Below are 26,578 nucleotides of genomic sequence, written 5' to 3'. Positions count from 1 at the left end.
ATTAGGCTTGGCAGCAAGCTCCTTTATCTGCTGAGCCATTTAGTTGGCCTTCCTTTGGTCTGTTTTTGCACCAGATACCTACCACACTGTCTCTAAGAACTAATTGAATACGCGTTCCTTTCTGTTTTCTTCCTCAAGCTTGTCATAGCCACTCTTGACACTGTTTTCACAGAAATGTTACATACAGCTCATTGCTTTTCACAAAATAACTTCTAGGATTTTGACTGAGATTGTATCGGATAAACACTTCATCCACTCAAACATAGGATAGTCTTCTATTTACTTAAGCCTTCAATTTGTTCAGTAAAGTGGGAACCTTTTCTACATACAGTCCTTAGACTTTGTTTGTTAAATTTATTCCTAGCTATTTGTTGGCTATTAATAAAGGTATTAGTTACTAGTTTCATGCTCTAGTTTTTGTACTATATAGAAATACATTTGAACTGGGGATGATGGCGCTCGCCTTTTATCTCAGCATTCACAGGAGGCAGAGGCAGGTGGATCTCTGAATTCAAGGCCAGCCTGGCCTACAGAATGAGTTCCAGGACAACAAAGGCCACACAGAGAAACCCTGCCTTCAGAAACAAAAATAAAAATAAACAAAAAATACATTTGATTTTAAGTTATTTTTCTTATATCAAGCAGCTGTAGAAAGTTACTTACTCTTGGATTTTTATTTTATCTAATTCTAAGCATCTGTTTGTAATGAGAAATTTTTCCTGATTTTTAAAAACAATTTTAGTGATTTTTTTAAAAGATCTATTATGTATGCATGGCTCTGTGGGGAGATTTATGTGTGTGTTCAGTTAGCCCACGGCAGCCAGAAGTCATATTTCCCTGGAGCTGAAATACCCTCAGATTGTAAGCTGCCTGGTGCCACAGCTCGGGACTGGCTTGGGTCCTCTGCAAAAGCAATCTGTCATCTGTCTGTCTGTGTAGATAGATGTGTTTAGATAGATAGATATGTATATATGTACAATTGTCTATCACTTGTCTATATAGATATATCTATACAGATAGATATGTATATATGTACAGTTGTCTATCACCTGTCTGTCTATATAGATATGTCTATACAGGTAGATAAATATGTATATATGTGTATCTATCATCTCTCTATCTAGGATCTAACTGTTGAGCTATCTTTCTAGTCCCCATTTCAATCATCTTATTTCTTTCTGTATTGCTGCCCTAACCATGACCCCTGTTTGCAGGAACAGAGGAGCTTTATATATATACACATAGAGAGAGAGAGAGAGGGAGAGGGAGAGGGAGAGGGAGAAGGAGAGAGTCTTTGTTTTCAAAATAGTTAAAACTGTCCTGTGTCTTGAGAATTTGTATTAATTGAAAAGTGCTGTTCACTAATACAATTAAATAAAAGGGGCTGTTTTTCAGAGGGAGTCTTGAAGCAGAGAATGACTGTAGTCATGAAGGAAATGGGATAAAATACTTGTTTAGTGCCTTGGCAAATGCAAAAGAACGTTATTGTGTTGACCGTACCCAGGTGTAAACTAACCATCTCTCTCCGATCTCTTTAGGAGGAATAGAGATGAAGGTGCACATACACACAAAATTTTGCCTCATTTGTTTGCTGACATTTGTTTTCCATCATTGCAACCACTGCCATGACGACCATGACCATGGCCCCGAGGAGCTGCACAGACACCACCGTGGGATGACGGAGTCAGAGTCCAGCAAGTTTTCAGTACAGGATGCTGAAAATGAAAAGAAGTACTATATTGACAAACTTTTTGACCGTTATGGTGAAAATGGAAGATTATCATTTTTTGGGCTGGAGAAACTTTTAACAAACTTGGGCCTTGGAGAGATCAAAGTCGTTGAGATTAATCACGAGGACCTGGGCCACGATCATGTGTCTCACTTAGACATTCTGGCGGTTCAGGAGGGAAAGCATTTTCATTCGCACAGCCACCAGCATTCCCACAATCATCTCAACGCAGAGAACCGCACTGCGACCAGTGTGCCGACACAGAGAAACCACAGGTGCGATCCGGAGAAAGAGGCAGCTGAAGTCCCCACCAAGTCTGATGACAAACACCTGCATGACCACAATCACCGCCTCCGTCATCGCCACCGCTCACATCACCACCTGGATCAGAACACGACTCAGCGTCTCCACAATGATTCTGTCCCTCACAGTGAGCACAGCGAGCCGGGTCACGGACCTTCCACAGAGACCAACAGAACCCAAGAACAGTCTGAAGTGAAGCCGTTGAAGGTCAGGAAAAAGGAAAAAGGGAAGAGGAAGAAAGAAAACTCCGAAGCTAACACACCAGGTTTCCTCCCCAACCATGACCACAGTGAGCAATACGAGCATAATCGGGTTCACAAGCCTGACCGTGCACATAGCCCCGGTCATCCACATGCACACCTTCCAGAGCGTGATGCCCACGGACACCAAGATCTTGATCCTGATATTGACAGTGAACTTCGGCATACGAGAAAGCGAGAAGCTCCGCATGTTAAAAAAAGTGCAATTTATTCCACTGCTAGCCACAAAGACCACAGTGAAGATGACCGCCAACATGAAGTAGGTATAAAACGGATTCTGTGGTGTCGTGGTAGTCCTTGGTGGTTCTCAGGTAGTTGTGGAGCAGTTTAGGTTTGGATAAGGAGTAGTTACTTGTGGTATGTCAGGTAGAATTAAGGAATTAAAATTGATGTTGGAAATTTTTTTTAAATATTTATTTATTATGTATACAATATTCTTTCTGCGTGTATGCCTGAAGGCCAGAAGAGGGCACCAGACCCCATTACAGATGGTTGTGAGCCACCATGTGGTTGCTGGGAATTGAACTCAGGACCTTTGGAAGAGCAGGCAATGCTCTTAACCGCTGAGCCATCTCTCTAGCCCCCAATTTTGGAAATTCTTAGTCACTGTTTTATTCTCAAATTTGTATTCCTCAAGTCTAAATATTTAAATGTTGTTTGGAAATATATTCTTAGTTTCTTTTGCAATGTTGTTTTAGGAATTCTGACTTTAATTGACAGTTGTCACTGTTAATTAATACTATGGCTGTTTTTTAAATATTTGAAAATTAAAACATGTTTTCTCTTGATCAACCTGGCCTTTTTGAAAGTAGCCAGAACAGTTTATCTTGCATAATTATTAATGTATTGAAATCCATTAATGGTTTCCAGTGGTTTATCTTCTGAGCTTCTGTGCATGCATTGGGCCTCTCGTCTCATTTCTTTATGACCAGGCCTGGCTGGCTGGAGCGATGAGTGGTGGGAAGTGCCCTGACTCCGGGATGCTCTTGTTCTCAGTCCTCACGCTGTGGAGGGCTTTGCACTTTTGGTTGTTTCCCCCTTGGTTTTTAAAGTGGAGTCTTTGGTTATGTCTGCCAGCCCTACCTCTCTTCTGATTTCTAGTGGTCTCAAGTTTAGAAACGCTTTGACTTTATTTGTTTGTATGAGCGATGAGCAGCACCATCAGATGAGGGGAGGGCGAGTGACTGCGTTTGAGATTGCCGTTCCCTCCTGGCTAAATCAGCAGACACCTGATGCCGGCAGTTACAAACAGTCGTTTTAACAAGAAGATACGTCAAAGTTTTAATGAGATTTCAAAGTGTACATTTGTTATTATGGGTAAGACCCCCATGCCTTCCCTATGTGATATCATAGCATTCTCATATTTGCCCAGTGTGTCAAACTCAAGATCTTCATGCTGCTGTCCTGGCAGATCTGACGCCCCCACACCCTGGAATTTGTGAAAATGTTTTGAGTATTGAGTAGGGTAGTACCGCACAGTTACTAAGACCTGAGTGTAGGTTTTGATTTTGTATGTCATGGTTATTTTGAGCTCCTGAAAAGATGGAGCAATAAAGAAGTCTGGACCAGGTAGATATAAGAAGAAAAGAAAGGGTCCAGTTCCTTAATCTTAATATAAGACATTAATTTTTACTTATAGTACTGAGATTAAACCCAAGACTTTGCAGTGAGGGGCATCCCCAGCTACTACCCTTTTTCATCGTCCTTGTTTCCCTCAGTGCACATGGCACACTGGACTAGAACGGGAGTGTGTGTGTGTGTTCTAATGGGTTGCTGTTACTATTTTCCTGTTGTGCTAATCAAACTCATTGAGCTAAAGTGTCCCCGACTATTCAATATAGCACTCTCCTGGCGTGCCTTCGGCAGGAAACATGCCTGTGCTGATGGTTTTTGTGTCATCGATGCTGCACTTTGGTAAGGAAGAGCCCTTCTGATCTCTGAATCTCCATGTGTTAGGATAGAAAAATGGGTAGAACCTCTAGAAAGCCTTGAGTAATCTAGTAGGATGAACCCATGTTAAATCTTTACATAAATTCCTGTGGAAAGGATGATTCTTATGTGTTTGTATTGCAATATTTTCAAGGGATATTTGAAATGTTTTAATTGTACAATAATTTATTTCTGCACAATCTGAAGACCTGCTTATACTCACTTTCTTTTCTCCATTTCCTTGCAGTGTTTGAACGTCACTCAGCTGTTAAAACACTTTGGTCTTGGCCCCAACTCTCCCATCTCACCCGATTTGTTCACGTACCTTTGCCCTGCATTGCTCTATCAGATTGACAGCCGACTTTGTATTGAGCATTTTGACAAACTTTTAGTTGAAGATTTAAGCAAGGATAAAACTCTGGTTCCTGAAGATAAGGCAAATATAGGGGCGTCAGGTAAGAGACCTTTTTTTCTTCCTTAGATAGTACTCATAAACTATGTTAGTTAAAAAGGAATACTACCTTGTTGTTTTTAGTGTAAGATTTTAATGTTCTATCATATTTAGATATGCATATAAAATACAGTTGGAGAGAAGAGGCTGAGTAAATTTAATTTTATTCTTCTGGTAGTCTAGAGGAATGGTTTTTGGACAGAGAACAAAATTAAAGAGGAAGTAAAAATCTTCTTGATGAGCACCTGTAAATAATGGACCCTCTAAAGTTATCTGAAGTTAGGATTATTTGATCTTATGCAGGGATAGGGCTTCGTGAAAGCAGAGATGATTGGATTCAAGGAGTGAACGGGAGGTTAGAGGCTGAAGCGTGGGAACATCTCTGTCGTGCCCCGTGGTTGGGCTACCAGCTTCCTCCCGGCCACTTCTCCCAGGTTCTGATGGGATGAAACCAATACTGTTTGCTGTCTCCTCCTAGGCTGGCTGGTTGTTTTTCCTGTCATAGCCAGGGGCCGAGTAACTTCCCGCTATGTCCACAGGACTTCCCTCTTAACATCACAAAATTCTACTGCGTGACAGTTTACTGTAGCTCTCGTGGGCCTGAGCTCCACCACCATTTTTTTGAGAGAAGTGAGAACTTCCTTCCTTCTAATGTTCTTTTCTCCTTTTTCTCTTGGGTAACCAGGAGTCTAATCTAGACATTTTCTAACCCCGTGGACTTTACTGTAACCTTTGCTTATGTTCGTCTTGCTTTGTGATTGTCGAAATAGCTTCATTTCCTCTTGCCTGTTATGTTCTTCCTCCTTACAAGGCATTTTTGGCACTTAAACTAGATTTATTTTCTAGGATGTGAGTGAGATCCTGTAGCATAGAAGTGGTTTGTTTTTGACATTGCATTAGTAATGCTGTTTATTTGCTTTATAAACTTTTCCCGGGCCCTTCTTCTAAACTCAGTTAATTCACTCCTCCCAGCAGTCTTAGAAGGCGGGCAGTATTATTTTTCCTATCATATCAGATAGTAGATAGTTGTGCTAGGCTTCAACCTGTATTATTAAGACATTTTAATGTTTATATGCCAAATGTTTTATATGCTTTTTCTTCCTCACTAAATTTCAGCAAATGATCCTGAGAGAAATTTTGTGATTGCTTCTTTAGTTTTATTTTTTCACATGCGGTTTTGCTTTCTGTTTAGATAGAAACCAAGGCATAGAGAAGTTAAGTAACTTGCCCAGTTAATGCGTGACAGCCCACAAACATGAAGGGTTGTCTGAGAAGAATTGTGGGTAGCTCATCCTTATCCCCTTCCCTTCTGGATTTAGTTGAATCCTGTCTTCCCTCTATGATGTTAGCCATGTCTTCACATTGGTTGTACTTGGTGTTACACTGCTGGTACATTTTTTTTTCATGTGCACTATGCTGTGCCCTATGGGGTCAAGGTTAGAAGCCTTAGGCTTTCTCTACTGCTCGCTCACTTCCTACCCGTCCCTCACCTTTCTCTTTTGTCAGTAAGCTTAGCCAACAGCTGGTTGTTATTTTTCTTCCGTTCTTTACCTTCCAAGTTTCAGCTCAGGCATTAAATGTTCTGTGCTAATTTACTCTTCACCCGCAGCTTAGCCGGGTTCCCTTGTCAACACATCTACCTGTTCCCTAATAGTAGGCACTAGGGGGTCTCCCCCGCCCCCGGTGTTTCTGTACAGGGTTGTAGCCCTGTGTAGCCCTCGCTGTCCTGGAACTCACAATGTAGACCAGGCTGGCATCGAACTCGCAGAGACCCACCTGCCTCTGCCTCCTGCGTGCTGGGATTGAAGGCGAGTGATTTAGATAAATGTGTTTTTGTTGGCCCTCAGTTAAAGATAGTGACTAGGTATTAGTAACTCTCTACACGTGAGTAGAGCTTTAGATAAGAAACAAGCACTCGTGTTGATTCAATGAATAAATTGTTTAATATTAGCCTAGAAGCTCTCTGTTATATTCTAGGAAGAGGTTTATTGAAGTTCATTAAATATGTAATGAGTATAGTCAAATATTCTAAAAATTGTAGTTTCCATAAGTCCTTACCCATATGCAAAACCACAGGTGTATCACTGAGCTTAAGATAATTACGGTTCAGGCTGAAGTATCAAAGGGGTTTTGATCCTGGGGCATGGTGATTAAAATTTCTTAGAACGGTATTGATGGGTATGGATAAAGATTGAATTCTAGCATGGTAAAGGACAGAATTAAATAATAGACGATTATTACATAGTGATAAAGTAGACACTATTAGGAATATCTGATTCTCATTTAAGAGAATGTTATTTGGGATACAGATAGCGTAACATCCTGGAACACTGCAAATAAAAGCAAATGTTCTCTTACCAAGGGCAGTCAGTCTTCTCAGTGTGTACATTTGTATTATTGCCCCCCCCCCCTTTTTTTCCAGTGGGAAAATAACCTTGGACTAGATAAATAAATTATAATAGGCTACAATTATTGGGACCTTACTATGTATTATACAAGAAAGTCTCTCTCTCTCTTGTGCAGTGTTACCCAGGCTGACCTTGAACTTGGGCTCAGGTAATTTTGCTTCAGCCTCCTGTAGCTGTGACCACAGGTTGTGCTTCTGTTCCTGACTCTGATTTATTAAAGCCTCAAGGTAGCCACGTCCTTCTCTCTCAGTTTTGTGAGGCTTGGAGAAGCGCTTCGTTCAAGTGTGCATAGCTGCCAGCCTTGAAGTGTGAGCTCTAGGTTCCCACGTGGTGTTTAGAGCCCTGTCCCTGTCTAGTGCTGTGGGTCCTCTTCCTTAGGAGGAGGATCTGATCGCTTTACTAAAATGTAAGCAAGAGCAAAGCGAGCAGCTGGATACAGTTTTATTAATGGCTTTTTGAAAAATGTGTAGGCCTAAGAGGGAAGGGTGTAGAGTGTTGGTGTGACTCTGGTTCTCTAGTGGTTGAAAACCCTCAAGAACAGTCTTAACCAAATATGTGCGCATGCCCTGTAATAAAAAAACGTAAAAGGCAGACACAGGTGGTTCTCTGAGTCCAAGGCCAGCGTGGATTACTTAGTTCAGACACCGTATTTAAGAAAAATAGAAAAAAAGAAAGAAAAGATAAATCCTCATGCTGGTAGGAAGGGCAGAGACTAAGGGAGCACAGTTGGATTTGAATGTTCACGTGCAGAAGATCTAATTTGCCCTCTTTCTTGACTTCCCGTCTATTGTTCTGTGTAGATGGGAGACCGACCTTTCCTCTCACTGCCACGAAAAGGGAATTAGAGATTAAGTTTAATTGGAAATAAAATGTGCTTTTTCTTATAGGGAAAAATGGAAACTAACAAGATTGTTTCATTTATAGTTAAAATCAGTAGTGTTTTTATTTTGAAGGAGTCTAAAAAATTTCCGGGTTTTTGTTTCCATGCCAGTCGTGAATTGAGGCTTTTAATTGGTGTCGTCTATGCTGTGATATTGCCATAGTCCACACTGAAATGAGGCTGGTGACAGGCACGCAGCTAGTCATACTGGAAGTTACAGCCTTTTCAGTTCGAAAGCCTTAGATGGAATTTGCTTGTTTTTGAAATCAAGTATGCTACAAATAGTGAATATTGATTAGTTGTTTGCACGTGGTTTTTAGCATTGTCAGAAATGCAGCTTGAATTAATTATGTCGTGATAGATGTTAATAATTGTTAGGGAAAATGCCCTGCTAGTAATTATTTTTAACGACTGCTGCACCATTCAGGAGGGTTAACTTGTTTTATATAAATCTCCCATAGTGACTCAGCTACCACCTCATTAACTTTGTTCAAAGATTGCGGTAAACCAGGTACCCTGAGTGGTGTGTGCGGCAGAAACCGTTTGTTTCACAGGATTGGCTCATGTAGTCTCAGGGTTGACCCTCGCCTAATTACCAAGGGTTCTGAAGAGGCTGCTAAGCAGTTTCTGCCAATTAAAATGCTGAAACAGTGGAAACTGCTATCTTGCACATGCTTTGCACCAAGTTAATTAGAAAGTTTCCACAGATGAGCGCGTCTTTGTGAAAGAATGCATTTTCTCTCTGGTAATGAGAAGAGGAGCTGGGAATAACTAAGCTTGAAGACCTCTAACGTTTCGAGCAATCTAATTTGTGGAGTAAGTGGAGCTTGCTTCAGACACTTCGCTCTTTTTATTGCATATGGTATCTTGGGTACAAATAAAGAACATTAGCTAGTTGTATTTAATAGGTTGTTTATTGCTTGCTAGGTATCAGTTTTCTAAAAGATACCTTTACAGCGGTGTTTTACACTGCATAAATTGTGATTAGAAAAACACAATTATTAGGTTAGAAATTGAAAGAAAAATTGCAATGCTTTTCCCCCTAGTGTATTTAGAAATTAGGAGCTTATGTAAGCTAAAAATCAGTGAACAACCTGGAAAGATATTTCTAAATAGAGAATATTCAAAACAGCCTCACACTTCTGGGTCAGAAGAATTGTTATTTTCCATGAAAAAGATTAGTAACTTGCTAGGAAAATGCACAAATTTATAGTAGTGGAGAACTGAGATTTTTTTTTGAGAAATTAAAAGTAAATAATTGGAAGAGGAAGTTCATGGTAACGCACACATACAGGAGGGGTCGCGCTGGTTCCGCTAGTGAAACAGTATGGAATAGCTGAGCTATAGGTGTGTCTGGGTGTTTCTGAGTTTTTATTACTTTTAACATGTATAGGGATTTGCCTGCATATGTGTCTGTGCTCCATGCGTACGCCTTGTGCCAGGGGCTGAGGTTACAGATGGTTCCCCAGGAACTGTAGTTAGAGGTGGCTGTGCATCACCAGTAGGTGACAGTTCATGGCAGATAAATGATTCACCTTCCTCCCTGTGTTTGTGACCTCACGGTAAGTGTGAGCGCTGGTGATAGGTTTAGGCCGTCACACAACATTATCTTCATCTTTCTTACAGTTAGCTCAGATTTGGAGCTGTCATTTAGATTAACTAGCTCTTAACATTTCTTCTTAATTTTCCTTAGTTTGTCTTGCTTATCTATTTTTTTTTTTTTTTTTGGTGAGGCCTCTCATTGTAAGTAAATCATAAGTGACATATAACACTTAGCCAAGTGTTCTCGGAAAGTACCATGACTATGAAAAAGACAGTCGGAGCTCGAGGACTGGGCTAGGTGTCTGCTACCATCCCATCTCTCGAGGACTGGGCTAGGTATCTGCTATCATCCCATCTCTCAAGGACTGGGCTAGGTGTCTGCTATCATCCCATCTCTCGAGGACTGGGCTAGGTATCTGCTATCATCCCATCTCTCGAGGACTGGGCTAGGTGTCCTGTTACCATCCCATCTCTGTCCCCCTGGGTTCGTGTGCTTCTGAGGCAAGTCCCTAGCTCCTGTGTTTAATTTTGACTTTCTCAAATAGCTAATACTATGTTAGATGTTTTACCACATTTTTTAAAAGTTAAACCAACAAAATGGGAATTTTTTCCTTCCATTTTTAGTGTTAAAATAGAACAATTAGTTCTTATTGAGTGTACAGTTGGTTGGTATTAAATAGACTTCTAACAATACTGCTACAGGTATCTCATAACTTTTCAGCTGCCAGACTGGAACTTTATTCCCATGAAGCTTTACAGAACTAAACAAATGCGACCCATCTTTATACAGCTAGACAAGTGTACTGCAACACCATAGCTGTTACATGTGGGCTCACACAGCTCCCCCATGCTTATGATTAGTTTGTGTTAGCTGCTCGTGGCTGATATTCATCTATAGTGTGTTTGGTGCAGCCATTGGCATATTGAAAATTTGATGTCTATTGAGTTAGATTTCGTTCAGTTGACTGCTTGACTCTCGGATAGCTGACCAAGAGCCATTTGAAATTGCCGTAGCAGAACATTACAATTTGTGTGAATTCATATAATGTTTCCTAGGCTTTTTATTTTCACATCCAAGATATTGCTTGTCAGAGTTAGCATGAGCGTAGTAGAAGCACTGCTTAAGACAGTGTTCCTTTTGAGAAGTTTATTGTTTAAGTAGTAGATTTTTCTCTTTTTTTTTTCTTTTCTTTTTTTGGTTTTTTGAGACAGGGTTTCTCTGTAGGATTTTCTCTCTTTATCAAGCAGTACTTTTCCCCTCATACTAGATTTAAACTCAGGCCTTGTGAATGCTTAGTATTCCACCATCAGCTGGACCTCAGCTCTGTGAGCAGACGCTTACTCTATGCTAGTTAATGTATATGTTGTTTAATTGCACAGACACCGATAGAGACTGGTCTTCCCAGCTAGTTTACTGCCTCTTCCTTTAATTCCTTATTGAAGCTGCTTTCCAGTCACTGTCTTGAGCTAAGCTGGGTCTAGGCTGGAGCATTGCCAGCGACGGATAATATCTTTGGAAAGGAGTCAGACATGACTGCAGAAGACATTTTGCCTCTGTTTTTGTTACCAACATTGCTTTGTCCCATTAGTACAATTTCTCTTTAATCTTTCCTTATCCTGTGAATATGATTAAAGCTAGAAAGAGTTTGGGTGATTTTAATAAACCTTAGCTACTTTGTTAGTTTACTGACTTCAAAACCTTAGATGTGAAGTTTAGTGAGGCCCCTTGAGGCGGGAGAGATGGCTCAGTGGTTAAGAGCACTTGCTGTTCCCCAGGCTCAGTTCCTGCTATCAACATGGTGGCTCACAGCCATATATAAACATTTCTGGGGATGTGACGCCCTCTTTGGCCTCCTCCGGCACTGCACAACATGTGGAGAGAAAATACTCATACACAAATGAAAATAAATATTGTGACCCTTTCTTTGACCCATTGACACTGCCAGGCTTTCCCATAGGTTTCCTGTTATTGCCAGTGGACAGAGGTGCAGTGACTTTGCTATCATTATTAAATGAGCTTTGACCTTGGATTTTTCTTCCTGAAGTAGGGTTTTTAATTAGAGTGTCCTCTAATAACATGTAATAACATCAGGTGGAAGAGTCTCCTTTTAATCCTTAGGTTTCAGCAACCGTGTTGCTTCTGCAATATTTCCCTGACCTAAGATTTTTGGAAAGCAACGGAGTTTCTGTTCTCTCGTTTTCTCAAAATGTTTGCAATGACGAAATTTGAGTCTGGGTCTAGTGTCATGACCTCATCCCTGTGGTGTTAGTTACGTGTTTGGGTCTTGGGTCTTGGGTCTTAGTCTCCCATTCATATCTGCTAGTGGTTATCTGTTAAGAAAGTAAGCCACAAAGCTTCCCATTGTTCTGTGAGCTGAGTTATCTAATGAGGATTTACTGTCCTTTTGACTGCCAGCTGGCGCGCGCCATGGCATGCTGACTCCCATGTTCTGCAGTGAACACAGATGTTCTAGTGCACATCGTGGCATCGTCTGCACGGTCTTCACACGCCCTTGCGGTACCAGGCCTCGTGCCTGCCAACACTGCCACTGCCGCATGGTCGAGCCCTTTTCTATTTGACTCTTGCAGGGTCTTGCTAAATTGCCAAGTCTAAACTTGAACATGGCGGTCCTCTGCCTCATCCTCAAGTAGCTAAGAGTACCAGAGTGAACCACCACACCCAGCTGAGAGTCATTGCTTATAACAATGAAGCTACAGTTTATGGTGCTGTTTTGTTAGTCATATGGATATACTTCATTTGAAGCCGATACATTGTTTATTAAATATATTGTTTGAAGAACTTTAAATTATAGTAGGTAAATCACCTGGTACAGTAAAGTTATATAATTCTCTTGTGAAATGACTTTATGTCGTAGACGAGCATGGGCACTATGTGTGATTGTTGGAGTTTCTGGAAGTGTCTCTTTGTCTCCTTGGCTCGCTCAGCTGTTTGCTGAGAGCTCCTGGGCTAACGCGACTGTTTCCCTGCAGCGTGGATCTGCGGCATCATCTCCATCACTGTCATCAGCCTGCTCTCCCTGCTGGGCGTGATCCTGGTACCCATCATCAACCAGGGATGCTTCAAATTCCTCCTCACCTTCCTCGTGGCGCTGGCTGTAGGGACGATGAGTGGAGATGCCCTTCTTCATCTGCTGCCCCACGTAAGAAATCTTTCTCATCTGCTAAAAGTGGCCCGTAAAGATGGTAGCGTTGAGTGTGGTGGGTAGCCTCCGCAGCAGTTCCTGTTTGGTTGTGTGTTCTTACAGGTAGTTTAACTGCATTTTTTAAATAAATTGAACCATTAGGTTTTAAATGGTACCAGGAGTGTTAGATTATTGATCTTTGTAGTATGTTAAGAAAACCTTTACAAGAAATGCGTGTGGCACATTGTATCAATCGTGCATCTAGCCGGGAGGGCGCAGGTGAGCATTCGAGTCAGTGGCTGATTCATTTTTACTTTTGCTAGATATTTGTGGTTGACCATTAATTTCTGTTTACAAAGGACTCATTACTTTTTGTTATCTCTTCCAGTTTCACTCACTGAGTTTTCTCACCCTTAGAGGCATTTGTTTTATCATGGAATACAGTAACTTCCAGGGGCTAAGCCAAGGAAATGAACTGGAAGACAACTTGGTGTGATCTAAGATCAGTGAAGTGCTGTGAGATTTAGAAGCTATCCATAAGTCACATGTGGATCTCTTAACCACCGAGCCATCCTTCCAGCTCCTGCTTTGATCTCACAAAAGTTGAGAGTAGAGGAAGCTGAATGGCAGGAGGGATGGGAGACCTTGACCTGTCAGTGGCTCAGTGAGGGTTAGTGGGAGATGTAAGCTCTGCCGTCCATTAGCGCAGTAGAGGTGGCTGGAGGTGAGGATGCGGGGAGCATAGGTGCACTGTAGGTGTGGAGGTGAGGATGTAGGTGGACTGTAGGTGTGGAGGTGAGGATGTAGGTGGACTGTAGGTGTGGAGGTGAGGATGTAGGTGGACTGTAGGTGTGGAGGTGAGGATGCGGGGAGCATAGGTGGGCTGTAGGTGTGGAGGTGAGGATGCGGGGAGCATAGGTGGGCTGTAGGTGTGGAGGTGAGGATGTAGGTGGACTGTAGGTGTGGAGGTGATGTGTGTAGAAGGGCTCCAGTTGGTTTTTCACCATAGAGAAAGGATAAATGACTTGAACCTTGTATAATACATGCATGTATCAAAATATTCAAGGAACCCAATAAGTTTGTGTAGTTTTTATGTATTAGTAGAAAGTTTAAAAATTAAACTGAGAATATAGTCTTTTTTCTATGTCTGTAGATGTTATGGTCAACATTTGGAATGATTTCCGTTGTTTTCCTCACTAACAGTCTCAGGGTGGACATGACCACAGCCATCAGCATGCGCACGGGCATGGCCATTCTCATGGGCATGAGTCGAAGAAGTTTCTGGAGGAGTATGATGCCGTGCTGAAGGGACTGGTCGCCCTGGGAGGCATTTATCTGCTGTTCATCATCGAGCACTGCATTCGGATGTTCAAGCACTACAAGCAGCAGAGAGTAAGTGCCTTCACTCTTGTTTATTAGGTACAGCTCTAAAGACCAGCTTTTCTTTCGGAACACGTGGTTTTCCTTGGCATGGTGTTATGTGTATTTCCTCTCTACCTGTGTCGCTTCGTCATTGCGTGCACTCTGGCCTTTAAGTCACAGTCTAGCAGAGTCTGAGACAGTGCGTTTCATCATACCTGGGGACTTAAGGAACAGGAAAGTTGCTGACCAGTTATACTCTAAGAGTGAATATGGAAACAGGTCTCATGAGTCTTCTCTTTTGGTTTTAAGTGACTTTCGCTATATTATCTATGGTGAAGCTTTTTTGTACAATATCTTCCTTATCATAAAAACTTGGCCACTAATAGAAATAGCAGCGGGAAGAAGGAGTCAGAATAATAAGACTCGCTTGTGAGTCAGCAAGGGAAACTCTGGAACTAGTAAATCTTTTTACTATGGATACACTGCTTGGGAGAAGATGGCTCCACCACCTGGTTGCCTGCAGCTGTCTGTGTCTGTCAGAAAGCTGGTTTAGAGCTGCTCCCGTCCACTGTGGTTAAAGCCTGTTCACATTGCTTCTCGTTAGCCTAACAGAATGTCACAGTACACGTCAGGGTATGTCCGCTGTGGTTAAAGCCTGTTCACATTGCTTCTCGTTAGCCTAACAGAATGTCACAGTACACGTCAGGGTATGTTTGAGGTACTGACACATAGGTAGCCCCCATATATTATACAGATGGACAAGAGTTACAAATGTCTTCCATCATGTTGATTCCAAATGTAATTTTTTTCTTTCCAGTACTCTGGGTATTTGTAACTTTGGTTTTGTATGTGCATGGCTAGTCATAGCTTTGTTTGCATGTGTGCATGCACACGTACATTTTTGTATGTGTTCCTTTGACACAAAGGAGACTTGGAACAGCTCTCCGAGCCAGGATGGGGGAGGTGACTGATTCCTGCAGCATGGGTTGGGTGGCAGTCTTTGATTGTCATGGTCTGCAGTTGCCATCTAAGCAAGAGGGACGTGTCATTTCAGGTCACTCTAGTTCCTACTGCTTGTCTTCAGAGGAGGACTGGGTAAGATGAGAATCCCAGAAAACTTTTCTGTGGAATGTGGGGGTGGGCCGGTAAAAGAAGCCAGAGAGGGTGGACTTAAGAGAAATGAAACAGAGCCAACCACATATGAATGAAATGATTGTAGTTACATTTTATGCTTGAAAGGTTATGTGAGAAACGCACTATTTCCAGCAGATGGGTGGGCAGTGAGGTGGTGAAGAGAAGCTGCAGGGCTGGCTGGAGGAGAGTCATTTACAGAACAGTGACAGGGCTGGGTCAGGGCCACCGCACAGAGAATAGCAAGGAGGAGGCAAGGAGAGGAATAAGAGTCACTAAGACTAGATTAGCGATGAGATAATAGTTACAGGTGTAACACTCTGTCATGCAAGAAGCACATCATCTCAGATGCAGGAAAGGGATTTGGTGAGAATCAATATTTCATGATGTAAACAAAATTAAGTAACAGTTTGAGTATAGAAGGGGCAAGTTTGGCCTTCTGGCAGGCGATTGTGATAACCCCGGCTGCCGTGGCGCTGAGTCGGGACCTGTGAATGTGATTCCTTTCTGGTTCAAGACTGCAGGGTGGCTGGACATCTTAGTATGGGGGCAGAGAAGTCACACAGGAAGGGTGGGGAAGTCACTGTTCCTACCAGAGGACAGCAGAACTGATAAATGCTGCATTCCAGAAAATTTCAGGCTTCAGCTGACAAAAAGATACAAGATGAGAAAGGAATTATGCCAGAAGTTCTATTCCAGTACTTGCAGGTTGAAGGGGGAAATAGGGAAGACTTCCGTTTAAAATTAATCTTGTTGTAATCTTCTTAAAACCTGGCCAAAGCTGCAGTTCGGTGCCAGGTGGTTAGTGGCAGTCTTCATAGGACTAGAGAAAACTTCTAAAATTCATATGAGAGCAAAGACCCCAAAGCCGAAGCAGTCTGAAACAGCAGAGCAAAGCCAGAAGGCAGAGGGCTCCAGTTAGGACTTCAGAACAGGCCGCAGAGCCACATGGCCAGGCCCTGCAGTAAGTGGTGCTGGAATTCCTCGAGCAAAGGTTGAAACTAGACACTCATCTACGGAAATCAGAGGCCTGAGAACATAAAACTGCTAGGAAGAAACAAGGGGATCCTTTCCAGCTATTGGTCTAAACTGAGTTTTTCTAAGTATAGTACTCAAAAGTACGAGAAATGAAGATAAAATTGATCAGTGGTGTTGTAGTAAATGCAAAAGCCTCCTGGACAAGCACACCTGCAGAACAGGAGAAAATCCTGAAGATGATCATCTACCGGGATTCTGTCCTTCATAAGGAACTCAGAAGCACTTAGAGACCCTTACACTAATACACAACCCCACAGTAGGAAATCTCTCCAGTAGTAACTAAGTACCATAAATAAAAGAACAAGTGCTGAAGAGGATGTGGAGAAAGGGGAGTCTGCGTACCATACGAAGATGGGAAAACACTGCCGTCATCGTGAAAACTGTTTGGAGGCTCCTTGGGGAATTAAAAGGAAGCCCACCGTATGATCCACAAGCCCATGGCTAGATGTACATTCAAAGGAGGTTAAGTCAGAATGTCGAGGAAGCATCTGCAGGCCTGTGCTGGTGTAGCGCAGTATCCAGGAAGTGTCCGCTTAGAAAGGCACAAGAAAAAATGCCTGTTTTTATTTCCAAGCTATTAGGAACCAGTGATTGTCGTATGTCACCTTACTAAATCCTCCCAAGATGCGTCCGTTTGTCAGGGCAGCTGTTGTATGTTCCGTGTTAATAAACGTGCCCTAGCACATCTCAGAAACGGGCTAGAGGTTGAGATCTGGCTTAGGTTTGAGCCTTTCCATCCAGCAGCCCCAGGGAAGGGGGAGGGAGATGCCACTGGGGTGGGAAAATAGCATGAAGACTAGGAGCTCCTGCTACTCTACAGCACCACAGTGGTGGCACTGCCCGTAGTATTGGGTTGTAGAAAGTTCAATGCCTTGTGTTCTGTTCTTAAAGAAGACAGACTGAGCCATGAGACAGGTCAGCGATCCAGAGGCTCAGCCTGACGACCTGAGTTCATACCCAGGACTCATGGTGGAAGGAGAGAGCCCCCACTTTATCTCTGACCTCCACACACACACTAGCACACACGTAAACACACTGACTGTACATTAAATAAAGATGTAGTGATCAATTAAAAAATAACTTGTGTAATGTTAACACTAATTGCCCCCAAATGGGTGTTAATAAGGGCATATTGTTGCTAATTATTGCTGTAGATTTTATACTAATACCTGTTTTTTTCCCTCCCACAGGGAAAACAGAAATGGTTCATGAAGCAGAGCACAGAAGAATCAGCTGTTGGAAGAAAGCTTTCAGATCACAAGATGAACAACACACCAGACGCTGACTGGCTCCAGCTCAAGCCACTTGCTGGTAGCCAACCATTCGTTCCAATGAGAAACTTAAACTAGAAAGCGTGAACAGTTGTGTCTGTACAGAGTTTGACATGTCTTCTCTGTTGTTTTCCTCATGTGTTCTATCTTACATGAGTGTAGCTTGTAATTTTACTCATCTGTTCACGGTAGTTAATCCAGTGCTGTTCATGTATTTGGAACAAGGAAGATTTGCTACTTTAAAAGTACCTGAGGGAAACAAAGGATGGGTCAGGCACAGTGGCGCTCACTCACCTATAATCTCAGCATTGGGGAGGCAGGGCCAGGAAGAGCTTCAGTAAAGCTACTTTATTTCAATATCTCAAAAAGAAGAAACAAACTGCTAAGCCACCCTTTGTCCCAGCCAGAGTAACTCCCCAGATGAGACAGGTAGATAGTGCCATCCCCCTGCCTCAGCCTTCCCAGTGCTGGATCTGCAGGTGTGGATTACCATCCTCGAGGGGTACTATTTCTTGACAGTATAGTTTTCTTTATATCTGATTGGTTATAGGAGAAAAATGAAAGTTGCCTCCATAGTTAAAGGATAATGGCTTCCCCTTGTACTTAAAATCTGCAAGCCCTGTTATCTGATGGGACGATGCAGCTCAGACAGTTTTCCTGGCCTAGTTTTCCAGTTCACATGTGAATTTCTCTTTCCCCTCACTGTGTTAGCATAGGCGGCAGCCTCCTCTAGCTGTGGAACTCTCCCAAAAGACAGTTACTCACATCCTTGTCATTAAAAAAAAATAATGCTGGGAAATAATTTTTTAAAATAACTTATCAGATGTCATCAGCACATTCCAACAAAGATCTGTGGGCAGCATTATCATTGGAGCACGGGTATAGAGAGCTTGGCCTTCAGCCAACTGCCTTGGACAAGTTATTTAAATTTTAGCTGATAATTTGAAAAATTATTCTAATGAAATGACTTCTAAAGTATTTTAGGGAAATACATGCACGTGTGAATGCATCTGCTAGATGAGCGGATCCTTTCTTCCCTGGTAGGGACTGACGACTCGGTTGTTTCTGAAGATCGACTTAATGAGACCGAACTGACGGATTTAGAGGGCCAGCAGGAGTCGCCGCCGAAAACCTACCTGAGTGCCGAGGAGGAGAAAATCATGGCCCGTTCTCAGAGTGACGGGCTCCACGCGGCTCCACGGAACCACCACGATGAGGACAAGGCCGTGCCGAGGAAGCACAGCCACCAGTGGCACCACAAGCACTCCCATCACTCGCACGGCCCCTGCCACTCCGGCTCGGACCTGAGAGAGACGGGCATAGCCAATATAGCCTGGATGGTGATAATGGGGGACGGCATCCACAACTTCAGTGACGGGCTCGCCATTGGTAAGCGGGGTGGACATTTCACCTGGAACTTTAAAATGTCTTGCCATGCACGACTGCAGTTTGTTTTTCTCATTGGGAAGTAAAAGATGAATTTTGGTAGTTTTTCTGACGCTAAACCAGTGTCTGCAGTGTATTTCTTAATGAACTTGCTTTCTCGTGGAAGTGCATTGCCTCGCTGCCTCCGTAGCACCGCACTTCACGCGCATAGACATGCCTGCCAGAGACTGGTAGAGTCCCAGTCTTGGATTTAATAAAGTTGTCACAGCTTTGGGGAGCGAAGAAGAGTTTCATATTGAACACTAACTGACCAGGACAGAGTTCTCTGGGATCTAGATTTTGTTAATCAGAAGTAGGCTTTGGTTTGTTTTGAGAAAGCAGAAACCATGCTTTTCATAACCACAGTAGCCACCGACACTGAAGAATATAGATCCTGCTAGTGGGATAGATCTTACGTAGCAGTGTATGTTCAGAAGCCATGGTGGGTAAGGTGGCAGCTAAGTGGGAGAACTGGGAGCCCTGAACCTCACTCACTGTCTGCTCTGCTCATATCCTCTCCAGGGGCAGCGTTCAGTGCCGGACTGACCGGAGGAATCAGTACTTCCATAGCCGTCTTCTGTCATGAGCTGCCACATGAATTAGGTATGAGCCAAAAGATTCTTCCTGGCTTTCCTAGCTCATCTCAGTTGTAAAATGCACTGAACTGTAGATAGCTTAAGACAGAAGATCCACTGGCAAGTGGAGCCTGCCATTGATGGCCAGGCACGTCCCAGTGTAAGACTGACGGCAACTGCTTCGTCAAAGAAGTCAGTGCCTGTGCGCTCTGCTTCCGTAACGGGGCACTGGGGAATGCTGATGGTCATAAATTAGAAGTGTCGTTTCTCAAACGCCTGGTGATGCTATTAACACCCTTTTTGTTTCACTACCATGTACGTTATATTTTCTTTAGTTTGTTTGGTTTTTCAAGACAGGGTTCTCTGTGTAGCCTGTCGTAGAACTCAGCAACTCCCAGAGATCCGCCTGCTTCTGCCTTCTGAGTGCTGGATTAAAGGCGTGCGCCACTGCCACCCGGCACATTGTATTTTCTTGAAGAGGGTGAAATTTGCTACTACAAACATCCCGTGGTTTTAAGCTCCTGTGACGTCTGAATTGCAGGGGATTTTGCGGTTCTCCTGAAAGCAGGCATGACTGTGAAGCAGGCGATCGTGTACAATCTGCTCTCCGCCATGATGGCTTACATAGGCATGCTCATCGGCACAGCTGTCGGCCAGTACGCCAACAACATCACCCTCTGGATCTTCGCCGTCACCGCAGGCATGTTCCTCTACGTGGCCTTGGTGGACATGGTAAGATGCTTTGGCTGTCCTTCTCTGTAATACTAACCTTGAAAGTAGAGTGCAGCTTCCAGAAATGGGAGACATCTTTGGAAGTGGCTGGAAACTTGTTTTTTAAAAGACTGTGGCCAATTTTAAAGACTGTGACAATTTCAATAATAATTAGAGAAAGGCATTTACCTTACAACGATTCCTTGGAGATGCTGAAAATTTCTAACCAACTAATGTATAGCTCAGGTAATAGCAGTATTTAGAGATGTGATTACAGAATAATGGCACTTCTCAGGAGACCTTGCGATGTCGGGGTGGACATCTTGTCACTGTTAGCCGACCTTTGGAGGTTCCTGATGGCCAAGACGAAGGAAGGACTCCTATGTGCACGCCAGTCTTTATGTCTGACTTCAGAGTTCATCAAGGCGCGGTTGTTTCCATTTTACTCCAGTGCCCAGATACGACAGACACAGCTTTTCTGTGAGGCTCATGTTTACCTCTAAGTAGATACCACCACACACGGACCTGCCAGCGTTTCACCATCCTCCGCTGTCTGTGCCCGCTTTTCTCCCTTAGCTCTCCTAACCCTGCCTCATTTCCATTCTGTGCCTCAGAGCCACTCCTCACCTCTCAGGCAGCAGCTGTCGCTTGGAGTCTGTCCTCATCTAGAGCTAGCACACCGAGCATTTGACTTTATTTCTCAAGTTCCTGCTCCACACATAGGGGACAGGTCTGGGGGACAGGCCTGGGGGACAGGTGCTACTGTCATATATTAGCTGTCGTCTGCCACTGGAAATGCAGCCATCATGGACGAAGACAGCCTGACCCTTGTACTAGGAAGCTAGAAATCAGAAGAAACATTTTAGAGTAAGAATATGTGGGTTTTTAAAAACAGTTTTGTTTTTTCCTTGATAATTATATACAATATACTTTGAACCTCTCGCCAGCTCCTCGCTGCTCCTTCCCAGCTTGGGTCAGAGTTGTGCACTGAACTCTGCAGAGAAGCTGACTGAGAAGAGAACTGGAAGTCATTTTGTTCTGGGACTAGTTTAAGGGAGATGGAAGCATTGGTTGGCAGCGAGAGGAGCAGGTGTATGAGGCCCTCAGTCCAGTGAGAGCAGACGTCTCCAACCGTTAGTTCTCCTGGGGAATAACGGCAGGTGACGGCCGTCTATACCGTAAGCAGGCAAACAGGACAGAGCTGTTCTCTGCCAGGGTGCGGATGGGTCAGACACTGGCGCTGGCACAGACGCAGCATGTATTTTCTAGCACATCATCAACACAAAATGACTCTATCCACGGCCTGTGTGGACTTGTCAGATAAAGGCTCTCGCCACCAGGCCTGGGACCGGAACTCTCGGGAACACCTCGAGTTCTCAGGGCGGGCGGTTTGCCTTGAATGTTAATGAAGATTACTTACCTAAAGCATTTGAAGCCAGTCCAGCAGGTATCTGCAATAAGCAGAAGCTCTCCGCCCTGAGAACTCGGGGTGTGTGGTTCCGCTTGAGGTTCCTAAGGGAGCCTCCGTGGAAATGCCTGCTTAGGACTTTGGGCAGTGCTGTTTATGACTGAATACATTTATATTATTATATAGACATAAATATATATTTAATATTTTAGTGTGTGTGTGTTAGTGGTGTCACCCTAACAAGGGTCCTTAGGAGTGCCAGGCAGGCTGTACCCAGAGCCCCACCTCCATATACCTAAGTGCTGTGTCCCAGTCGGTGCTGGTCAGCTCTTTACTGTGCTTACAGCAGTCGTGTTAGCCTTCGGGGTGAAATCTGAGTGGCTGAGACCCAGCATTATTCTAGTCCCACACAGTGGAACCCAGAGTGCAGTCTGTGAACCATTCTGTATTAGGGGAAGGGAGAAGGAAGAGAAACAATGCAATAGAGCAGTCTTACGAGAACCAGACATAGGGCGTTCCCGGTGTGCTTTCCAAATGCCTCGCTAACTTCTCTCTTCTTTCAGCTCCCAGAGATGCTGCATGGTGACGGTGACAACGAGGAGCATGGCTTCTGTCCGGTCGGGCAGTTCATCCTTCAGAATCTAGGACTGCTGTTTGGATTTGCCATCATGCTGGTGATAGCCCTCTATGAAGACAAAATTGTGTTTGACATCCAGTTCTGACCACTCCCGGGTTGACTGCGAGAATGCCCGTGCAGCTTGCCTCTGTTCCTTGTCCTACGCACATTGCTCAGGGAAGTCAGCGGCCTGCACTACTCACAGGTCCCGTGGGGTCGAGCCTGACCACGCAGACTGGTGCTCAGTGCTGTCTGCTCTGCGTGAATGGGCCTTTGAAAAACAGTTGTGATAAAGACAGGAGAAAATGGGACTCCATGAACCAATGTTGATAGACGTATAAGACTTTAAAAAAGAGAGAATCATATAAAACACTACTAGTCTTTTTATTAGTAGAAACTTCTGTGGCTATGCAGAAATAGAAATTAAACCAAAAAAAATCATTTAAAGTTTAAAAATATTTTAAATGGACTTGGAGCAGACATTTTTGTGTGTATGCTAAGAATGAATTCTAGTGTCCTTTAATTCAGCCCCATATATACATATGGGATTAATAGGGATCAACTCAACACAACTTGGAAACTGTATAAAGTCGACTTTAGGAGCTAGAGGGAAGGCCAGGCTGCATTAGAGTATGGATTTAGCATTGGGAAAAGCCCGTATTCTTGAATCTAGAGTTACTATTTTTGTATATATTTGCATAGTGTTCAAACTTGCAGCAGAAACTACTGAAATTTGTGATTGTATGTTTGTGTGAACTTCACTTTAATGAAAGATTCTTAATGGTTCTTTGCATTACTATACTTGGTGTTGGGGTTATTTTCTTTTGTAACTTTGTTTTGATTTGTGGGGATGAGTCAGAGCATGTACAAGATATGTTTTTCTTAAAATTACCATTCTAGAAAATATCAAAGGTGTGGCATTCCATCTCCCTCCTACCAACAATTGGAAAACTTAAGTTCTGAGTGTTCATGTTACTTTACCGGTTTTGCATTGGAACTCAGAGCACATGCTGTGGCTGGCGTAAAATCCAAGTTTGCCATGCTTATCGTCTGTATACAACATGTCGGCTAAACAGTTACTGCAGTGGTACCAAGTACGTGAGTAAGCCAAAATCACTTTATCATTTTGTGCCAAGATACACTGTTGGTGCCTGGGGCAGAACAGTCTATGTTTGATGCCTGCTCTTACACCACTGGACAAGTGATGTCTGAGAAGTGTGTGCCATGTTTAGCCCGACTGTAGACTAGTCATGTGCAGATATCTGTTCATACCTCATGCCACTCGCTCCTCACTTCTGCAAGGAACCTGTGTCTGAACCGTGTGCAGCTAGCTTTACTTTACCTGCGCGGCAGTCACGAGAGCCCTTGGGGAAAAGAGACAACAAACTGTCAGAGCCAAACCCCGTCCATTCCATTTTAAATGTTTTCATTCAATCCTTTCCCCAGTTCCTTTCCGCTTTCTCTGTGAATTAAAGACAAAACAAGAGTCTGAGAGCAGCGCATGCATGCAGGTGTTAGCGGACACTCGTCAGTATTCATTATGTTCTAAGCGAGGGTGCCTCAGTGTATTTCTCCTGTAATTTATGCTTGAATGAGAACAGTTGTCCTTTTCTGAGCCCCCGCTCCCCCGAAGTAGTCTGTCCACGTTTTCAGCCCTGGGCAGAGCTAGGATAGTCCTCTCGCCTCATTGCTTGGCTGTTTGAGCAGCTGGAAGGTGCTGGCCTGCTGAGAACTGCCAACTTCAAGTGACTTACATATTTTGCTTTCAAAACCAAGATACGTTTGTGGTTCATTTTTGAGCTTTACACTCCAGGAGGATTGTGCATCACAGCAGTAAATCTGCTTCATTTAAAACAACGGCTAGAATAGTCCATTTTGAAATGCCTGATTTAAAGCCGATCATAAGTAAGTTATGCTTACAGTATAGAAAGTTTGTCTTTCTTTGCTAGATCTTCGTAACCGTTTAGGAGAGCTTTAACAGTTGCTGCTAGTATTTTGCTAGGGTTCCACCAGTATCTAGTTTTTGCATCCTTCTAATGTATAGTCTCAGGACTCACTAGACAATCCTAATTCCACTACATTTCTGTCTGGCTCCAACATTCCACTTGGCTTGAGCAGTCTGGTTCTACCATGCGCTTGTTGGAGGTCACCCATATCACCTGTCCAGTGCTGTCCCCGTGTGACACCCATATGGACTGGGCGTTGTCACATTGCATTCAGTCAGCTGTGGTTCTGCTTAGAAACACTACAGTTACCGATGCAGTGTGAACCGTTCCATGACCAGGGAGTCGGCGGCTCAGATGTGATTATGGTCCCGCAAGGTGATACTTGCTAAAATATCTAAACATTTTTTGTTGTTGTTGTAACTGAATCATTTTTTTTAAATTTTTAAAGCTGGAAGTGATCAAATGCTGTTTTTTTTCATTGTCAACAGTGGTGTGTCATTTTATATATGTTCCTAATGCTTACGGAACTCTCCCAAAATAAAGTTCTTCAGAAAGAGAAGCAAAGCGCACCGGTGTGTTTCTCAGTCTGTCTGAACATTCAGTGCGCGTTTTCACGAGACTTCACAGAGGCCGGAATACAGTCACCACTAAGAGTGCTACGCTAGTTCAGTTTATTGAAGTCCAAACAAAGTCTAAACAGTACCACGTGATCTACTCAGTCTACCGAGGGAGGCGGCGTGAGGACGCCTTTCAGCTAGGAGTTGAGCTGGCACAGCAGGGCCACACCCCGTCCGATCCAGTGCTCCTTGGGATGGTCAGAGGGGAGAATCATGGCAATCACGAAATTGGTGGAGTGGCCCGTGGTGGACAGCGTGCCCCTCCTCTCACTGGTCTTATACAGGGGAGCCACGTAGCTCGGTCGTTTGGGTATGTCCGACCTCTTACAGGGTTTTAGCCACATCTGGAAGAGAGGACAGACACCTCTTTAAGTCAGACAGAGCTACCCTGATAGTCCCAGAGTAAGGTTACATCGAAAGACCTGAACCCATTCTGCTCAGATACAAAGACTACAGAATGAAAGGGAAAGTTCCCTCTGTTAGAGACACACTGCCCGCTCAGGTTTATTTGGCCTCTGTTTGGCTTAAGTGAGTTTACTGGGATAGCCTGGGAAATATTCTCCTTTTTACGCCTTTTCTATAGAGGAAATATTCTTAGTGAACTTTAAACTATGACCCATATTTATGTTGGAGCTGACGTGGGTCATGGTTTTTCAGCAGTTTGTATGCACAGTAAGCATAGTTAATGCATAAAATACTGCACTGTGCCCATAACAAAGGCAGTAATGCTTAAAAACACATTACCCGCTGTTCGCCACCAGCTCTAGTTTCCCTGGGGTGAAAACTGGTTATGTTTTCAAAGAGATATGCCACTGTTTATTCTAGTTTAAACTAGCAACAAATTCTGAAGAGTCTTCTTGGGAGGGTGGACGGCAGTATCTTAACAAAACCACCATCTTGTTGAAACAGGCATACTGTGTGCGAGACGGCACAGTGGAAGCACATGGTGACTCAGCTGCTTCTCCACAAGAACTAAAGACTGTAGGAGCTGCACCTGGAGCTGGGAAAGCACTGGAATTCGGGATCCGAACACAAAATCCTTGTAGAATCCAGGGGCGGCAAAGCAAGAGAGAGCAGCCCAGTTCCACAGCTCTAAGAGGGGCTCATCGCCAGCAAATGCCCAGACAGGCACTGAAGTCTCCAGGTCTTTCCAGGTGCAGCCTAGGGAGATGAGAACCCTGAAATGCTTCCCCCACCTCCAGGAGACCCCTCAGGGTGCTATAGCCAACAGCCAGTCTAAGAAGGAACCTGATTGACGGGTTACTCTAAGGGTCAAAAACCTTCACTACTCCCATCTCTGGAACCCCGGCGCCATTCTCCACCACACTGGCTTAGCAGGAGAACAGCTTCCCAGGAAAACTGAGGTTACTACACAGTGGTGAGCGGGTGATGAGAAGGGAGGGAGCCAAGGGCCCAGTCCCCCCACAAGGACCAGGGTTGTGCTAAGGCAGGATGCTCTAGGAAGGGTGGAAAAGATTCTACTGCCTCCCTGCCTGCCTAGTTTCAGCCAAACCGGTCCCAGCCGCAGTCCTGCTAGAGTCAAAGCCCAGGCAAGTCTCAAAAAACGAGACAGTCTTACTATAGCAATTCAAGTTAAAGAAATGGGGAGAATAAAGTCAGGAAACACGACCAAAGATAAAGCTAAAACTGCCCAACATATTCCCGCTCTCCCTCCTGGGAGAACCCTGGGAGAGGGATTTTGCTTGGCCTCTGCCATAGCTCACTGATTGATAGTCACTGGTGGGCACCGCTGCTGAAGCAATCTGGGAGAAAAGCTCCTGAACCCGCGAAAACACTTCTCTGGGGACCCGTTGGAGGATAGGGGGCTCCCTG

General features: G+C 43.8%; 2 protein-coding genes across 5 annotated transcripts in view; one reads left to right on the top strand and one right to left on the bottom strand.

Annotated features, from left to right (window-relative positions):
- Positions 1 to 24,692, top strand: part of Slc39a10 (solute carrier family 39 member 10) — a 109,815-nt gene extending 85,123 nt beyond the window's left edge. For all 4 annotated transcript variants that reach the window (XM_075956366.1, XM_075956367.1, XM_075956365.1 and 1 more), the window contains 9 exons: positions 1,539 to 2,551; positions 4,469 to 4,676; positions 12,494 to 12,663; positions 13,849 to 14,037; positions 17,367 to 17,487; positions 18,492 to 18,836; positions 19,395 to 19,475; positions 19,989 to 20,179; positions 22,130 to 24,692. In XM_075956366.1, coding sequence (XP_075812481.1) covers positions 1,550 to 2,551; positions 4,469 to 4,676; positions 12,494 to 12,663; positions 13,849 to 14,037; positions 17,367 to 17,487; positions 18,492 to 18,836; positions 19,395 to 19,475; positions 19,989 to 20,179; positions 22,130 to 22,288 — 2,466 coding nt within the window. In that variant the 5' untranslated portion in view covers positions 1,539 to 1,549 and the 3' untranslated portion in view covers positions 22,289 to 24,692. The remainder of the gene's footprint in view (positions 1 to 1,538; positions 2,552 to 4,468; positions 4,677 to 12,493; positions 12,664 to 13,848; positions 14,038 to 17,366; positions 17,488 to 18,491; positions 18,837 to 19,394; positions 19,476 to 19,988; positions 20,180 to 22,129) is intronic.
- Positions 24,693 to 24,775: 83 nt separating this feature from the next.
- Dnah7 (dynein axonemal heavy chain 7) overlaps positions 24,776 to 26,578 on the bottom strand; it is a 194,700-nt gene continuing 192,897 nt past the window's right edge. Inside the window, exon 65 of the mRNA XM_075956368.1 lies at positions 24,776 to 25,089. Within this exon, the coding sequence (XP_075812483.1) occupies positions 24,883 to 25,089 (207 nt within the window). The 3' untranslated portion in view covers positions 24,776 to 24,882. The remainder of the gene's footprint in view (positions 25,090 to 26,578) is intronic.

This window comes from Microtus pennsylvanicus, chromosome 22 (assembly GCF_037038515.1).
Source record: "Microtus pennsylvanicus isolate mMicPen1 chromosome 22, mMicPen1.hap1, whole genome shotgun sequence".
NCBI lineage: Eukaryota > Metazoa > Chordata > Mammalia > Rodentia > Cricetidae > Microtus > Microtus pennsylvanicus.
The sequence above is the reverse complement of the archived record's forward strand: the minus strand, read 5'-3'. Positions and strand labels throughout refer to the sequence as shown.